The 19,375-nt window shown below is 35.7% G+C and overlaps 1 protein-coding gene across 3 annotated transcripts in view; it reads left to right on the forward strand.

The window, feature by feature from the left end:
- Window positions 1-19,375, forward strand: part of TTN (titin) — a 253,429-nt gene that overhangs the window by 109,853 nt on the left and 124,201 nt on the right. For all 3 annotated transcript variants that reach the window (XM_057411684.1, XM_057411685.1, XM_057411686.1), the window contains 6 exons: window positions 9,480-9,560; window positions 10,269-10,352; window positions 10,651-10,731; window positions 10,981-11,061; window positions 11,351-11,434; window positions 11,771-11,887. In XM_057411684.1, coding sequence (XP_057267667.1) covers window positions 9,480-9,560; window positions 10,269-10,352; window positions 10,651-10,731; window positions 10,981-11,061; window positions 11,351-11,434; window positions 11,771-11,887 — 528 coding nt within the window. The remainder of the gene's footprint in view (window positions 1-9,479; window positions 9,561-10,268; window positions 10,353-10,650; window positions 10,732-10,980; window positions 11,062-11,350; window positions 11,435-11,770; window positions 11,888-19,375) is intronic.

Genomic DNA, 19,375 nt, shown 5'->3' on the forward strand with positions numbered 1-19,375 from the left:
TGGTAGCGTATCTTTCTTATATTTTTCATTGTCAATGACACTGTGTAATTAAGAAGTGGGCAAAAGAGCCAAACCTCATATAATCCTAAAAACCTAGTTGTACTTCGTTGTTTTCATGGAGTGAAAAATAACTAATAGTTTCCCTTATCTTTATTACTATTGTTACTTTAAAGTTGGTGTCCTTGTGATTTATGTTATTAATTTTTCTTTGTGATGTTGTGAAAGTAAAGTTCTTAAAATAATATCTTTAAAGTGTCTGAGGTGGCAACGAAAGTTGTGCCTGAAGAAGAAGTTCCCATTTTTGTTCCTGAGGAAGAAGAGGAAACTATTCCAGAAGAAACGATACCAGCAATAGGTACATGATCTTTTCTTGGAAGCTGCTCATGAGATCTTTTGGATTCCTTAAAATTAATCTTTATATCTTGTTCTAATTTGTATGTAAATTTTAATGATCTTCTTGGGGAGCTTGTGACCTTATTTCATGTATTCTTATGCTTTTAATTCTCTGAAAGTAACTTTAAAATGTGTTTGCAAAATAATATCTTTAAAGAGCCAGAGATTCCTAAGAAACCTGTCTCAAAAGAAAAAATACCTGTACCTACTCCTGAGAAACGGGAGCTTCCTCCAGCAAAAGGTACATAAATTAATACCTAGGAAAACAATGTGTTGTTATTCTCATTCAGTGTGTCTATTTATTTTATTTTGTTTGTCATTTATGTTAGTTTCTGTCCCTGGTGTCTTTCTGTATTGATGTCTCAGAGTGACTGCCAAATTCCTAGCAAAAAATCAGTTCTGAAATTATCTGACTTGTTCAAGAAGTCTTGTCTACAGACATTGAGGGTCTTTTGTTTTTTTTTCACTTTCATCTTCTTTAAAGCATTTAAATATATTCTACAGATCAGTCCTTATTTCATTATGTCTGCTTGTATATGTTTTCTGTTGTCTTTCTTATACTACTTGCGGATGATATTCTTACATAAAATAATGTCTTTAAAGTACCTGAGATGCTTAAGAAACCTGCTCCTGAAGAGAAAGAACTTGCTCCTAAAAAGGTGCCAGCTCCACCAGCCAAAGGTATTGCAGTTTGTAAATACTGTTACCATTAATAGATAACACTCTTCATACAAGTTGAGTTTAGTAAGGGACATTTTAGTATGTTTGTCTTGTATTATATGTCACTATATTATTTGTTTGTTTGTAAGCTTCTGTTCTGCTGTTTGTAAGCTTCTGGGTTTGTCTATTTTAAAATTGTGCAAAAGAACACTGAAGTTAGGTTCTATCTTTAAAGTATCCAAGATGCCCAAGAAGGTTGCTCCTGAAGAGAAGGCACCTGTTGCCCCCCCTGTAAAAGTGGAGGTTCCAACTGCAAAAGGTATATATATTCCCGATTATAAGTAATATTTATGCTAAAAAAGCTCTTGATTTTCTTCTTTCTAACTTTTGTCTTTGCTGTTTGAGAATTTGCTCCAATTTGTGTTAAAAGTCTTTGTTATCAATGCTTGCATTGTAGAACCATAAAGCTCTCTTTCTTGTGTTTTATTTGCTTATACTGCTTTAAAGTGGGCTTTTTTTCTAAATTCCTAAATGAAATCCATATCTTTAAAGTCCCTGAGGTGCGTAGAAGAGCTGTTGCAGAAGAGAAAGTGCCAGCTGTGGTGCCCAAACCCAAAGAACCAGCATCAACTAAAGGTACAGATATATGTCTTTTTAATCATCCCAAAGATTTGATTTTTTCTTATAATTTCTAAAATCTTTTATAATATACAGTTTCAGAACCTCGTTCTGATATTTTAATGTAACTTGTGGTGATCATGTACATTTTGTGTTTGATGTGGATAGTCTTGACTAACTTAAAAAAATATAAAAATTAATAATTACTAGCCAGTAACAATAATATTGTTTCTAAAGTCCCTGAAGTATCCAGGAAACTTGTCCGAAAAGAAAAAGTCCCTGCTCCTGCTCCTCCAGTGGAGAAATATGAGTATACATATGAAGAGTATGAGAAGTATGAGACATATGAGAGTATTGAAGAGTTTGAGGACGTTCAAGAAGGTGAAGAAATTGAGGCATATGAGGAACCTGAAGAACCTGAGAGATATAAGGAGATTCAGGAACAGGAATATGAAGAGGAGGCTGAGGAGAAAGATTACTATGAAAAGTATGAGTTTAAGGAGATGGAAGAGATCTATGAGAAATATGAAGAGGTGTATGAAGAAGCTTATGAAATCCAGCCTGCTATAGGTACATCAGGTCATGATTTCTTTATTCTTACAGTTTGTTGAGTTCCAAGCTGCTGCTTAAGCCTCCTTTGGGTGTTTATTTATATTTTTTCCCCATTTGTAGTCCTATGTGTGTCTGTTGCTGGTAATGATAAATCCATTCAAAGATTGTTTTTCTACTATTCCTTCCTAAGGAATTCTTCCTTTCAGAGTAGAATGGGAGGATTCCACATCTGATTGCCCAAGAGTGAGCTAGTATAGATAAGTCACAAGCAATTAAATGATAATTTTCTAATGCAGTTCTGCTTCAGAACTTAAATATTTTTATGCATCTATATTTGTTTCTTTTGCCCAGTTTAGCTTCTGTGAGTTAGAGATATTAAAACTCGTGTTGGCTCTTCCTTCTCATAATTTAAATTTATGATTATAAGATCCTTCATACCAAACAGAAAGTGCATCTAAAATGTACCAGAAAGATTAACACTGCTATTGCTTAGATTTCATTGCTCGGGAACTTTGAAATAAGTGGCTGTTCACTTGTCACTAAATAATTCATGGAATGGTTCCTCTACAACTGAGAGATTACTCTGTTTGCTTTCTTTGTATTCATTACAATTCCTCATAAGTAACTTAAAATCCAAAATTAATTCTTTTTTAAGTGCCTGAGGTGCCTAAAAGACCTCTGCCAGGAAAAAAAGTGCCTGTTCCTGCTCCTACAAAAGAACCTGCACAAGCTAAAGGTACATCAGATACTAGATAAATTTAAAAACAGACTTCTGCCTGAGCATCTGAAGCCCTATCTGAAGCCCTAAATCCTAAATTTACCTATTCTGATTTGATTGCTAGACCCTTAACTTTCTTTTGCAATGCAGTAAAAGACAGGGATTAAGTTACTGAAAAAATTCTCTTTCTTTAAAAAATGAAAACTGAGACTACTTGCTGGAACACATACGATCTTAATAGGTGTTCTCTATAACTGCCTGTACAAAAAAAGTCATGAATACTAATTGCGCGTGGATGGTAGTAGAGTTTCTGTACTAGTTTGGAGCTCTGTAATTTTCTGTTCAGAACACTTACTTTGTTATAAATTAATTTTGTGCTAAATTTTATAATTGTTTCTTGTAAAAATTATCAGAATGAAGTCAGTGGGAAAGGTGGATGATTTTGCAGAAAGACTTGGAATTTTTTAGTCAAAAATTGATGCAAGAATGGTGTTTTTCATTCAGTGAATATGGAAGACTAGCTATGTGAATCCAAGCAAATAGTCCAGATGGGTGGCCTGCATGGTCACCACCCAGTAGCAATTAAAGATACTGTATTTTGTATTTTGCTAAATTTTCTGACTCTTTGCACTGTTTGCTTTTTATTCAACTTATATTCTTACACAAAATTCATATTGCAAAAGTTCTTAAAAAAAAAAACCAATGTCTTTAAAGTGCCAGCGGTGCCGAAGAAACCTGTTCCAAAAGAAAAAGTACTACCTGCTGTTCCTAAAAAGGAAATTACTCCACCAGCTAAAGGTATACTTCCTCTGCATTGTCCTCATGAGTCATGAACTCTGATTTCAGCCTTTTGTCTTCATTATGTGTTGAGAAAGACGTCCAAATGTTTTATGTTCCCACATTGGGTTTTTTGGCTGTTTGTGACTGAGTCTTTTTTTGCAAGTTGGTTTTAAGTCATTTGTTGAAAATACGTGAGTCGCTTTAAAAAAATGTGTGTTCTGTAATTAAGCTACATGTGAAAGTAGTTCAGAAAGAAATAATATTTTTATTTCTTCTGAAAAGGAAAGAGATTCCACCAACCAAATCTATGGCCATCTTTCAAGGATGTTATTTAATATGTTATAATTTTTTGTATGTTATATGTCTAGTCTTCAAAATTAACATAGATGTTCTTTCAGGAATCATTTAATCCTTTGTTGTTTCATTAATCTTCATTGTTAGATTTTCTCTTCTTCTTCCTAACTTCTTCCAAAGAACTTTGAAAGCCCTAAAAGTAAATTATATCTTAAAGGGCAAGACATTCTCAAAAGAGCAGCCCCTGAAGAAAAGAAACCTACACATAAACCTGAAATAGAAGTTCCACAAATTAAAGGTAAAAGAAACTTGGATATGAAATTTTATGGAAAGGACATATTCATGTCACTTTTCCAAACATCTCCTAAAATGATCCTCATGTTCTTTAGATCATTGCAAAAGTGTCTAGTCTTTAAGTGCAGATTTGGCTCTCAGTAATAAATTGAAAACTACGAAACAAACATTTCAGGTATGTGCTATGCATGTGCTAAACAGTAAATACACTGATTTATGAATGAAAACATGCTGAGGAGGTATCGCTACTTACACTACCAGTGTGAAGACCTTCAGCACTTTTATGTTTGTACTGTAGATGAGAATTTAGTTTAAATTGGGGTTTTGATGCCAATACATGATATTGGTGGAAAAGTAATAGGGTAAGAGCTAGCAAGTTAAAACTGTTAAAGCTGTTACACATATGAGAAGGAAAAAGATGATGATACAGTAAGAAAAGCAGATGGGTTATGCTCTTCAAGAGCAGAAACTATACATTTTGTCACATAATTGTACTAGCAAGACAGTTCTAGAACTGTGTAATATTTCATTCTCAAAAAGGCACTGTATGTGGAAATTCAAAAGACCTTAGATTTCTGAGTTTATTTCTGTTTGAGATTTTAAAAGTTGAAAATTGAGTTTACTAAAAGCAAGGTAATATCTTTTAAGTTCCTGAGTTTCATAAGAGAGCTGTCCTTGAAGAGAAAATACCCACCATTATTCCTAGAGAAGAGGAGCCTCCTTTCTATGAAGGTACATCAGTGACACGTCTACCAAGCAGTAAATTGAAGGGACTATATCAACTCATGTTCTAGATTGTTCTGTAAAACATGAAACACTTTCAATTTATTTTTTTATTTATTTAAAAGTAATTTCCATCCATATCTGTGATACCCTTATTCCCCCTGAACTTAGTAATAATTTAGCATGGGAGAAAGAAACATAAATAAGAGTGAAGCTAGGTTTCTGATCCAGGAAAGCACTTTAGTCACACTGGACCAGAGAAATGAAATTATATAGACACTGGTTTAGAAGCCATCCAGAGTAACAATTAATTTTTGAGCTGGGGTATACATAGTTCATGCCAGATGAGGACATGTGAAATTCAATTACAATTTCTGTTTAATACACAGAACTAAGTAACTAGAAAATAAAATTAAATATTTCTGTAAACTTTTATTTTACTAACTGGGAATGGTTGCTTCTAGTGATAGTAGGTAAATGATCAGGTAGAAATTAGATATTTAAATAATTTTATGTTCAAACAGCTCTCTGTCCATATATATGTCTTCACTTTGGCATTATGTCAATCTAGTATTGTCTTGTAAATAATGTTAAAATATGTAAAATAAACTAATATCTTTAAAGAGCCTGAAGTTTACAGAGAAGTTCCAACAGAAGAAGAAGAAGAAGAAGCCCCTGTTGTTATTCCTAGTCAACCAGAAGCTCCAGCAGCTAAAGGTACACCAAGTATTCAAGCAATCTACAAAGAAACACATGCCCTACAAACTAGCTATTCATCTTCATCATTAGACCCATGTGCCAATCTGTTATTTAATATGTTCATTCTGATATTTTCTTAGATGTTATGTGTCTGTCATTGCTTTTTTTGTTATTTACATTCTTTAAAAAATGTATTATCTTTGAAGTACCTGCAGTGACAAAGAAAACTGTTGCACAGAAGAAAATACCTGCTGTACCTACAGAAGAAGCTGCTCCAGCTAAAGGTACATGAGCCCCAAATGGATTTTGTCTAGCCTCTTTCAAAAGTGAGGTATAAACTGAGAAATCCAACATGTTTTTCTTAAACGACATGACCAGGTGCTATATACACTCTTTTCTTCCATTTGATCTCTTGTAAGAGTAAATTTTGTCCCTTTGTTTGCTTCTATCTTAGAAACAGAGTATACATACAGAGAGATCAGGGATTAAAACCAATAGTTTATGTTCATCTAAGGAACAATTATTAAGACAGAAAAACTTATCATTCAAGAAAAAAAGTGCAAGGAACATTTTCCACAGGTTCATACTTTTGCCTCGTGTTAGCAACTGCTCAAACAGTATGGCGCATTCTGCATCAAGAATTAAAAAAAAATGAGAGAAATATAAAGAAAATATAAAGAAATTTCGTAGACAGGAAATTCATATCAGGGCTTTTTATTTTTTTTTACTTCTTGTCTCATGTTCTATTTCCCAAAATACTTTCTCTGACAATATATTTTTAAAAAGCCTTAAAAGGTTGTGGCAGAAGCTTGTTTGCAGAAGCACTCTACAATCATGTCAGGGGTTTTAATAAATTTAAGATTAATGTAAGACTTTAAATAAGGACAAAATACAAAGCCCCTTTTTTTTCATAGAAACATAGTTTTTAATGAAATTCCAAATGTTTCAAACATCTATGGAGTTCTTAAAACTCCATAGATGTTTGAAACATACTATTTAGTTAATTTTACTGCAGTTTTGCCTTGCTTCTATAGGTAAATTGATTATTTTCTTTTTTTAAAAGAAAACCCTTTAAATTGCCAAAGTTCTTAAGGAAAAGAAAGAAACCAAAACCTGTTTGTCTTTTGAGCAAAGAGAAAAATCAGACCTGTAAGTATCAGGAAATAGAAAAGTTGTGAACTCCAGAAAGTGAAGTTCTTGAGTTGTATTCGCAGATTAATACCATGTATTTTCATTCTAGTACAATTTTTTACTGTTTTACAAGACTGTACTACTTCTTTCCTAGTACAAATTTCTAAAATAAACCAATATTTTAAAGTTCCTATAGTACCAAAGAAAGCTGTCCGCAAAGAAAAAATACCTCCTCCTCTACCTAAAGAAGAAGCTTCGCACTTTGCAGGTACAATAATTTTTTAGTAGGATTTGAAATATAAAAAATATGTTTTCATATATAAATCTCTGATTATTTTGAGAGCATTCTGCCTACAATAAAGTTTAGTTAGCAGCTTTCGTCAGCTGCAACAGTATAAAATTAATTAATTAATTAAAAAATCATCTGCAGGGTTTTTTAAGGGGAAAATTATCTTTTTGTGCAAGGGATAATTGCAATGGACTCTGGTATTTGGGATCAGTCTGAGGGAAAAAAAATAGAATAGAAAATGTGACAGCATATATAGACAGGGCCTGTCTCTGCACTCAAGCCCAGTTCAGGACACAACATCATAGAGTGGTTTAGGTTGGAAGGGACCTTCAAAGGTCATCTAATTCCACTCCCCCTGCATTGAGCAGGGACATCATCAACTAGATCAGGTTGCTCAGAACCACATCCAGCCTGGCCTATCACATATCACTCGTCTTTCTCCTGGCAAGCTGAAGAAGTCAGATCAGGGTAGAATCTGAGATTTTTTTTCTTCCTTCATTTGAAAGCATGGTTATTTAGATGGTAAATATAACACAGACCCATGTATCTTTGGATTAGCTTGAAGATTTGATTCCATTTGTTATTTTTCACACTGTTGTTTTCTGAATATATTCCAAGTTAATTTAAATACTTAATATCTTTCAAGTACATGAAGTTTATAAGGAGATGCACATAGAAGAGGAAATTTCTACTGTTTGTAGAAAAGAGGAAGCTCCAGCACCTAGAGGTATATGTCTTCTTCATCATCTCTTCCTGCAATTTGCAAAGTCATGAACTCCAGAAAAATAATTCTTGTTCATGGTTTAGTTTCTTGTTCGGTGTAATTACTTTCTGTGTTCATTCTTTTAGTACCTTTAGCGCCTATAGTACCAACAGTTACTTACAAACCTAGGATTTTTTGTGATTTGTCTTTCTATTCTATATAAATTCTTAAAATGAACTAATATCTCTAAAGCGCCCACAGTCATTAAGAAAACTGTTACAGAAGAAAAAGTGCCTATTGCTGTGCCTAAAAAAACAGAACCTATTCCTGTGCCTAAAAGACCAGAACCTCCACCATCTAAAGGTACTGTGATAGCCAGATAGAACTGAGGTCTTTTGAAAGTAACCATCTTTTCTGTTCTTACACGTTTTCTGCTTTAGTAGTTCATGGTCCATTTGTGTCAGATTTGTGGCATTTATGTTGTATATGTCCCTTTTCCCATTTCTTAACTTGTCTTTATGTCATAACATGAAAATTAAAGTCAGTAAATATCTTTCAAGTGCCTGAATTTCCCAATAAAACTATTCCTGAAGAAAAACCTGCCCCTCTGCCTAAAAAGCCAGAAGCTCCACCTGCCAAATCTATGAGTGAACATATCTTTTCTTTCTCCTTTTTTCTGTCCTCTGTTTTGTCATTATTGAATCATTAAATAGTTGAGTTTGTCTATTTCTTCTACCCAAGAGTAATCCATTGTGATGGCACAGAAATTGTAACAGAAACTAGTCAAAGGGGCTAAAAATAAAGAAAACTACTTGAGTCAACATGCAGTGAGATTTACAGAACAAACAATTTCACTACATGGGTGTTTGTAGGTACTGTAAACAGCTTCAGAAATTCTATCAATACTCAAGCAAGAAGTATATATGCTTCCTCTTTCACTTTGCATATGTTAAACTTAGAGGTCAATTGATCTAATTTTGAATTGAAATAGCATTAGTCACAGGAACCAGTTGTTACAGTTCATTCAGATACTTCAGAAATCTGCCTGAACTAGCAGTTTTCGTGGCATGTCATCACTGCATGACAAAAGATCCCCAACAATGTTGCTTCAAACTGTGATTTTCCAGAGGGATAGAACCATGGAGAATTTTCAGATCATGTAGCTGTTGTCAGAGTATCCTTATTCATATACTTCCTTGTTTTGTCTTATTTCTTTGTATTGTATATTTGCTTTGTTTTTTTTCTTTAATTCTTAAAAGTACACTAATATCTTGTGTCCAAGATACCTATGAAATCTGTCTCAGAAGAAAAAGTAAATGGTGCTCTGTCTAAAAAGCCAAGAGTAGCACCACCTAAAGCTTATATGAAAATAATGCTGACTCTCTGAGGAGGAGATTTCCATTTCTCTTGGGCAGTAGGGTTTACAGTAGATGAAAAATATTACCCTTTATTTCTTGTTTATAAAATATCCTGTAGTATGCAATTGTATACAGTATTTTTTGCATGACATCTCTTTTTATATCTGATCTTACATTTCTGATATGCTTCTTGTGAGACTCTTCTAATAATTTATGTATTTTTAAATGCCTTAAATATAACAAAAACGGATGCTGTTTCCTTTAAAGTGCCCGAGGTGCCAGAGAAAATTCCAGAAGAGAAAGTACCTGTTGCTGTGCCTAGAAAACCAGAACTACCAGCAGCCAAAGGTATGTTGCACCCCAGATAGATAACTAAAATTTGGAAGAGAAAAAAATCTCTGCCTTGCTTGTGCAGACTAGTTTTTGATTGTTTGTTTGTTGGGTCCTCTTACTTTTCTTCTCTGTGCCCAAAGTTCTATATATCCTACAGTTCTGGAAATTCTTCTTTTTGAATCATAGCTATAGCTGTAATCAGTGTACCAGGGTGTTAGAAATACTGATGTGGCTGGGCAGAGATCAGACTGATACTTGAGAACTCAGCAGAAATCTTAAAGGAAAAGAAAGGACTTCTATGATGTGAATTACTCCTAACTGACAGTGAAAAATTAGTCCCAGAGAGAGAGTTTAATAATTTCAGAGTGTGGAGTAAGTGGTAGAGATGTCAAACACAGGAAAAAACCCTCTGTGCATAGAGGAAATATTGATACCACGAAGTCATCATGCATAGAAGAATTTGACAAGGAATACAGAATGGCCAATGGCAGCCTTAGTCAAATGAAGATTTGGGAAGTGGTTGAATAAAATGGAAAAATAATGTAATGTAGAAGAAATTCCAAAAGTCTCAGAGTAGTTTCTTCAGACTTTACAGAGACATATAAAACCCCAATGAACATGTCAAATCAATGGCTCCATTAAAAACCTCCTTACTTTGCAATTTCTAGTGAAAAGTTTGAACATAGCTGTAAAATTCCAATTGAAAATAATCTTTCTTTAAAGTGCCTGACGCATCTAAGGAAGTAGTTGTAGAAGAGAAAATCAAAGTTGCTGTGCCTAAAAAGGCAGAAGCACCACCAGATAAAGGTACTTGTAATTAATAAAACCAAGGCAATAATTTGTATTATTTTCGGTGATAAGACATTTTGATATGCCCATCTTTCTATCTTATAAACTGCCATTTTGAAAATTCATTTTTGAGAGCAGCCTCTCTACTCCCCTCAAATTACTCTCAATCAAGACTGGGAGCAAAAAGCCTGTTTGGTAAAGATTCTTATGTTTAATTCATGTCACTTGGTGTCCTTTTTGTTTGCTTCTTTTTCCACTTTAATGTTATTTAAATGTCTTTATCTTCTTAGTATTAACATAATTGTTAATTTTAAAGTGCCAGAAGTGCCCAAGAAAGTCCCAGATGAGAAAATACCAGTGGCAGAGCCTAAAAAACCAGCAGTTCGACCAGCTAAAGGTACTTGACATTGTGACAAAATTAACAGATTCAAAAATTTCACGCTTTTACTGTATTAACACTATAGAAGATAGTACCCAAGACCTCTGTTAGAATTTTCTTCTGTTATCAAAAGTTATTTGAGTGAACAAATGTGTTGTGTGAAAAAAATACAGCTTGTTGTTTGGTGTTCTCACTAACATTGTTCTGCTACTATGCTTTAATGTTGCATATGAAATTAATTATTAAAAGTTATTAATATTTTTCAAGTGCCTGAGGTACCACAGAAAGTGATCCCAGAAGAGGTTTCAGTTAAAGTACCAAAGAAACCAGAACCTCCACCAACTAAAGGTAACTGCTGTATACAATTAATGAAAGAAAACCCATTTTAATATAATGGTAATTTACTTTTACTAGAAATGTTCTATAAGATATTTTTGTTGTTTAAATTGTAGTTTTTGCATCTGTACCTCAGTGAGACATCAAAAAGTACTTTCTGTAGGCAAACAAAAAAGTTAATATTCATATCCAAAACCACTCATGCTTTTGCTGTCCTAGAGATTTACTTTTTCTTAGTGTCTTAATGCTGCAGACATATGCTTGAATTTCATAAAAATTAAATTAATTACTTTCTTTAAAGTGCCTGAGGTGCCCAAGAAAGTTGTTTCAGAAGAAAAAGTACACATTGAAGTTCCTAAAAAACCAGAACCTCCACCACCTAAAGGTAATTTTCAATACTGATAAAATTGTACAGCAATTTTAATTTGTTTCTCTAAATATTAGTTTTAAATTTGTATTATCATCTTTTTTTATATTCTAATATTTATAAATGTTACAGATTGTGTTGTCTTCTTCACTTGTGAATAGCTCCCAGTAAGCAACAATGGCTATAAATGGTGTGCATCAAGCAATATGAAAAAAACAAAGATTATTTATTAGGGGGGTTTATTTATTTTCTTTTTCTGATTCTGTTTAATGATTTTCATCTTGGAGTTATTGTTACCTTTTTAATTCCCATTTTTCAAATTCCTGAAAGTAAACCAAATAAATATCTTTAAAGAACCTGAGGTGCCAAAGAAAGTTGTTCCAGCAAAGAAAATACCTGTGCCTAAAGAACCAGAACCTGTAGTTGTCACAGAACCAGAGGTTGCACCTGAAGAACCAGAACCTGAGACAGGTAAATCTCAACTAATAAAATAACAAAAGCAAATCCTCTTTTCTTTAAACTTTGATTTTCCAAGCCTTCACTTTTCTGAGACTCTAAATTATACCTGTTGTATGTATATGCATATGTGTGTGAAATAGACATACATGTGTCTTTTTGAAGAGTAGTGACAAATCTTGGATGTCTAAATTGCCTGTATCTTAAACTTCATTTCATCTTAGTATTTTAGATTATTCTTCCTGTTCTGCTACTTGGGTTCATGAAAACAACCGCAGCTAATATGTTTAAAGTGATAATAGTAGAAGAAAGTACTCATTCTAGTAACTTAGAGCAGAATTTTCTTTACCAAGAAAAATTATATGCCATCACTGCTAATTCTTGAAAGAGTCTTATTATAAGAGTCTGCTTACCACCTGCAATGTTATTAATATCTTTTGTCCTGTCCATTCTTGTTTATAATTACCGTAGATTTTACTTATAGCTTAAATTATACTATCCGTGTAGGTATATGGGATCATGAGGCTTGGGGTACATTTGTACATTTGAGAGAAAAGGGAAAAGAGCCAAAATGTGGTATATATGTCATTACAAAGGCCAACATAAATGACTGATACCTGATACGTTTTTAATTTTTTGTTACAACTGTGGGTTTATGTTTTATGATTCACTTCAACTTGGTATGCTTGTCAGTGCACTCCTTAAATTTAGAACTAATATCTTTTATGTACATGAAGTGGCCAAGACAACTGTCCCAGAAAGGAAAGTACCTCTTCCAGTTTCCAGAAAACCAAAGCCCGCTGCAGGACCCCCAAAACCAAAGCCTCAAGAGGTAAAACCTCAAGAACCAGAACCTGCTAGAGCGGTCCAAAAACAAAAGCCTGTTGTGGAACCACAAAAACCAGAGTATGTTGTGGCATCTGAGCCTGAGGCTATTTTGGCACCTCAAACAACAGAATATGTTGTGGCATTCCAAAAAGCAGAGCATCTTGTGGTGCTTGAGAAACAAGAGTATATTGTGCTACCTGAAGAACCCAAGCCTGATGTGGCACCCCAAAAACTAAAGCATGGCATGACGCCCCCAAAACAAAAGCCTGTTGTGGAACCCCAACAAACAGAGCCATTCATGGCCCCTGAGGAACCTGAGCACATTGTGGCACTTAAGGAGTCAGAGACAGTTGCATCAACCCAAAAATCAGAGCGTTTTGTGGTGTCCCCCAAGACAAAACCCTTTGTGCCACACCAAAAAACAGAGCTTGTTGTAGCAACTGAAGCAACAGAGTTTGTTGCAGATTTCAAAAAATCAGTGCATATTGAAGAGTCCAGAAAATCAAAGCATGTAGTGGCAGCTGGCAAGCCAGAACCTGTCATGGAGCCTGAGGAACCAGAACTAATTTTAGCGCTCCAAAAACTAAAGCCTTCTACAGTACTTCAAAAACCAAAGCCTGAAGTGGCACCTAAAGAACCGGAGCCTCTTCTCGCATCTGAGGAACCACCACCAGCCAAGCTGGCTGAAAAGCAGGAGAGTGTTGCTCTACCTAAAATACAAGCAGCTGCACTGCCTAAAGGTACCACTTATGAATAGGATCTCTTTTCCCTCTCTTGAGTGTATTATGTTTCACTGTCAGTTTTAAAGCTTAATACAAATAACTAAAAGTTACTAATATCTTTAAAGAGCGTGCAATGCCCAGAAAGGCTATCCCAGAAGAGAAAATTCTTGTAGCTGTTCCTGAAAAGTCAGAACCTCCATCAGTCAGAGGTACATGTTAGCACAAATATAAACACACCTAATTTTCTTCTCTTATTATCTTAACCTCTTTTGTTCTGCCTGTCATTTCAAATCCGATGTTTTAAATAATGCCTGCTAAACAAATCACACAGAGTATGAGTGTGTACCAAGTTCTTACTCGAAAACACATCTATTGTCCTGTATGTTTCAGTCTCTGTACTTATATTGTTGTATTGTACTTGTAAAATGAAATGCACTAATATCTTTGAAGTGCATGAGATACCTGAGAGGGCTCTCCAGAGGAGAAAGAGCACATTACTTTACCTAAAAATACAGGAGCTTCACTTACTAAAGACACATACCACCATGATTAGCATCATAATGAAGGTTGGTTGGTTTTAATTAATCTCATTTTAAATTGTTCTTTCACCGTATGCTCTGATATCTAAAATATGAGAGAGATATACCAGAAAATAATTGCTGTGCAGGGGTGTTAAATGTTTCCTCAACTAAAAGAATCCAAACATTTCTTATATCACTTTTTTAAGATTTGATTTCTTAGGCTATAGCAATAAATCAAGCAGATATTATGAACTCTTGTTAATAATCGATGCCAAAATATTTTGGACACTAAACAAGAGAATGGATGCATAAACTGTTGTTCACATTATTGGTACGGATGGTTTAATGCATAGTTCACTGGGACTTGGCAGGTTTACTGTAGAACATGATGATTTAAAAGGCCTTACCCAACCTAAATGATTCTATGTTTCTATGACAAAATAAGTAGAAGGTTACAGCAGAAAGTAGCAGTTTCTGTAAATAGAGCAAAATAATTGCAAACGTCTTTATGTATCTGTGGTGTCACGGGTAGCATTGTGAAGCAGAATCTTTTATTTAAATGGTTAATTATAATTTACCTGTATTTCGGTCATATGTCAATATTCTCTACTCTGTGATTTACAAAGTTTTTACATAGTCTGAGTAGCACGAAAGACCTGTGAAGTTCCTGTGAACAACATTCCCTGAACTTTGTAAGAGGCATTTCTTTTCTCAGATTAATCAAGATAAGAGACTTTAGAATTCAAATACTGAAGATTACTTAAAATACTCTAAAGCTGTACACAGCATAGATTGATGCGGTGCTGTATCATTTAATTCTCTTTAGAAAGTCCCAAGCACTGATCAGAGAAATACCCTCTGCCACCAATTTGTCTCTGAAATACAACTTTCCTCAAATGAAATACCACCCCACAATGATGAAATTTAAAGCATTTAAAAAAAAAAATAAAAAAGGAAATAGTTATAAGCCGCATCTAGTGATGAGAATGCAAGTGAGAGCTGTAATAGGAAAGAATGCGCGAAGCAAAAAAAGAGAGTAAGCATACAAAGGTAGAAAAAAGAAAGTAAAGTTCAGAAATAAAAACTAGTGAGAATTTCCAAGTTATAAATAAAAGGATGACAGTGACTGCCAAAACGAACACAGAACACACAGTCATGCCTGATATATGACTGGTACTCAAATACAGTGGAATTCCATGTAGTCCTTCAGCTGTTAGAAAGAACGCGTGTGTTTTCTATGTTTCTGCCTGACTCAGAAACAGAAACTAAACACAGAATTCCCAGCTCCTGCCTGCCATATCTTACACCCCGCTTATTCAAAGTGTTTGAAGCAAAGCATAAGTGATGACTGAATGTAACCGCAGCACTTTCTCAAAGAAGACTGCATGCATGTAATATTGATCATCTTGTTGTTTCATATACACCTGTACAGCCCACAAAACTAAAGCATACTAATATCTTTGAAGTGCCCAAGGTGCCCAAGAAAGGTGTTGTGGAAGAGCCCATACCTGTAACCGTGCCAAAAGAGCCAGAACCTGCACCAGTTCGAGGTACCTGTTGCCCTGTGCATCAGCCTGAAAGGGACTGGTTCTTACTGTTTTACACATTATTGGTCATGTCTCTTACCCTGCTCATTTGTGATTGCCTGAAATTTCAATGTTCTCTGCCTTGTACGTGTTCTATTGTTAGAATGACAAATATAAAAGGAACATGGAGGAATCTCACAATCTTCCTCATCTGTGTTCAGAATCAAAAAAAAGACTATAAATCGTAGCTGATATTTTTAATTTGGAGTATTATAGAAGCCCTGAAAGGTCACAAAGTCAAACCCACCATGTACCAGCACAGCAAAAGATTTGAAGAAAAAATAAAACAAAAAGAAATAGTAATGATGATGGGCTTTCCATTCTTCACACTGTCACTGCCCCCACTGCTGAATGCAAAGCACTGGCAGATTCATAATAAATGGCAACAGATAAGTTATGGGCTGAGGTTGATCCCAGGGAAAGGTCAGATCCCAGCAAGGCAGAAATCATGGTGCCTCTTCTCAGGGAGGGAAGGCTGCTGAGTACAGAGAGGGGAATCCTAATTCACACCTCACCCTGAGCAGAACCTAAACATAGCCAACAGTTTTCTCACAGAACCTACTTGGCATCACCGCCCTGTGCCTCTCTGTGGGTTTGTGTATATGTCCGTGAGTGACAGAGAAATGGGCTCAAGACACTGTGAGACCAGTTTGCTTACCTTCATGAGTGCATCTCTAGTTTGTGTTTCATTGTTCATCTTCCTGTTTAATGTATAAAACTGACTGTTACTAATATCTTTGAAGCACCTGAGGTGCCCAGGAAGGCTCCTCGTGAGGAAAAAGTGTCCGTTCCCACTGCCAAAGCACCAGAGCTTCCAGCACTCAAAGGTACCTCTTTTCATGGATAACTTAACAAAGAAGATTCTTTATCTTCCTCTCTTGAGCGTTGTCCTCCCTCTCTTGGCCTGTCCCTCTCTGTCCCAGAGACTCTCAAGACTGTGCATGCCTGGTAAATGGTGCCGTATGTGCGTGTATGGTGATGAGCTGGCTGTGTGGTGATGTTCTGTATCTGTGCTGCCCCGGATTTTGTTCCTGTTTGGCATCTGCTTTCACCAATGTAAAACAAAACACACTAATATCTTTGAAGTGCCTGAGGTGCCTGAGGAAGAGGAGGAGGAAGCACCCGAAGCGGTGGCACCAGTTGCTGAGGCTGGAGAGCCAGAAGCTCCTCCAGCTGAAGGTACGCAGTGGTGTTCTGAAAGAGTTCGTTCTTCCTTCTATGTTTCCACAGTCCTGAGTGCTCTTTGCCCCTCTGTGTTCTGTGTGGTGGGGTGAGAACAGCTTTTGGTTGTGTTGTGTCCCTATGTGCCTCTACATGCCTGCAGGAGAAAGTGGTGTTTGTCAGCAAGAGCTCTCTCATAAGTCCATAGTTTGGCTCCTTGCTGAGAGTGGTACTCCCAAAGGAAGAATGCTTGTCTAGAGAGGGCTCCCTGGTAGTCTGTCAAGGGTTTACTTTCCTGCTTCTGCTTGCCAGTTGGCTGATTTCTGATCTTTAGCACAGTCAAGTAAATGGGACTACTATCTTTAAAGTGCCTGAGGTGGCCGAGGAGGAAGAGCCAGAAGAGGAGGTGCCAGTGGTTGTTCCCCCAAAGCCTGTGGCAGTGCCCAAGAAGCCAGCAGCAGTACCCAAGAAGCCTGAGGCTCCACCAGCTAAAGGTATATCTTCCGGAGGGATCTGCTTTTTACTTTAGTGTAGTGATTATTATTTTCACTTCTTATACCTTCTTTTGCACAGTACATGTTTTGTGTCCTCTTCCCCTAGCCTGTGCTGTGCCTATCTTTGCATATGTGACTAACAAACCAGTCAATAGAGGAATGTCACAGTCTCAGAAATATCTAAACTCTTGGATTTTTTTCGTGTGTTATGCTCTCTTGTATATTTTAACTGGGAATTTAAGAGGAAATAATATCTTTAAAGTGCTCAAGGTGCCCAAGAAAGCTGTCCAGCAAGAAAAACCACCCGCTGCTGTACCCAAAATATCAGAAGCACCACCAGCCAAAGGTACATGCCATCACTATTCGTATCAGTATTAGAAAGAAACATCATGCTCTTCTGTACTTAAGTCAGCCTAATTTTTCTGACAATGAACTATTGCAGATAGGGGCATAAGAAATATGAAGCGCCATGTGGAGTACCTAAATGATGGTGGTAAAATTAATATCGGTTTCTTGAAAAATATCTGTCACTTTCTGAACTTTAAAGTTGAAGAATTAGCAATTACTGCATGCTGGGTTGAAATGGAATAATATGTTGCTCTGGGCAAGAGCCTGCAAATAAGTCAACACTTTAAAGAACGTAATGTTGAATCTCTGAATTTTCTCATAGACTGTACTGCTGGATGACAGCAGCAGTATCAGTTCTCTGCCTCTTTAAAAGTAAGTTAGTGCTAATAATATATGAGGTAGATTTGCTAGCAAAAGTCTGGATATATCTACCGATGATCCACAGTAGTACTACAGTAAAGGGTCATTAATATGACCAAAACGAAAGGAAAGAAAATACGTATTTCTGTAGTCAGTAGAATCTAAAAGCCAGGAGCTGTGGAAGACTGAAAATGAAGAAGAACAAGTGGAAATAGTTGATAGAAATAGGCAGTAAATATAAAGCAAATGATAGCTCTCCTAAAATTGTTACAATGCCCATGTAGTGATGAATGAATTACATATGACTGATACTCAAATGTAGTAGAATTCCATAAATAATTCTCTGATGGGCTGTAGAAAGAGGGCTTGTGTTTTCTAAGTTTCTGCCTGACTCAGAAACAGAAACTAAACACAGAATTCCCAGCTCCTGCCTGCCATATCTTACACCCCGCTTATTCAAAGTGTTTGAAGCAAAGCATAAGTGATGACTGAATGTAACCGCAGCACTTTCTCAAAGAAGACTGCATGCATGTAATATTGATCATCTTGTTGTTTCATATACACCTGTACAGCCCACAAAACTAATGCATACTAATATCTTTGAAGTGCCCAAGGTGCCCAAGAAAGGTGTTGTGGAAGAGCCCGTACCTGTAACCGTGCCAAAAGAGCCAGAACCTGCACCAGTTCGAGGTACCTGTTGCCCTGTGCATCAGCCTGAAAGGGACCGTTTCTTACTGTTTTACACATTATTTGTCATGTCTGTTACCCTGCTCATTTGTGATTGCCTGAAATATCGACAATCTACAGTGTTTACATGTTCTGTTGTTAGAATGGCAACTATATAGGGAACATGCAGGACTCTCACAATCTCCCTCGTGTAAGTTCAGAATCTAAAATCACTATATATCATAACTGATAAGATACATGGGAAAAAAATTTTTAAGATATATTTTTAATGTAAACTTCTATCTTTATCTTTTTCACAAAAAATCTCAAATAATAGTTGTTTGAGGTTTTTTTACCTAAAGTATTTTTTTTGTAACAACTACTACCTGGCAACTGTGTTTTCTTAAATTGTTATAACAGCCAGACATAGTTGTGTCAGAGCAATTTTAAGAAGCAGACACATAAAAAAAGTATATATAAAAACTGATCAGAGAGAATAAGGAGGAAATGTGCTGTTACTTATGCTGATATGGAAAATGAAGTCCTAGAGTAAAAAGAGGTATGTACTTAGACAGGACAGTATACCTAAGCAAGTAGCTCAAGACTTAGGTATATGTGATATGGGCCTAGATCCCTATAATAGCTACTCCATACTACTGCTTATTCAAATGCATGGTAGATGGCATGGTTTTCAAACCATGGTCAAATTTCCTATGAGAAAATTATATGGATGTAGGCATACATTGATATAAGTTGTAAAATATTGCTCTTCAGACAATAAGCACATATAGAAGCAAGAAAATGGGATGCACAAAAC

Source organism: Pezoporus wallicus, unplaced genomic scaffold (assembly GCF_028554395.1).
Source record: "Pezoporus wallicus isolate ANWC-B61680 ecotype Strahan unplaced genomic scaffold, APGP_CSIRO_Pwel_v1 contig_6732, whole genome shotgun sequence".
Lineage (NCBI taxonomy): Eukaryota > Metazoa > Chordata > Aves > Psittaciformes > Psittacidae > Pezoporus > Pezoporus wallicus.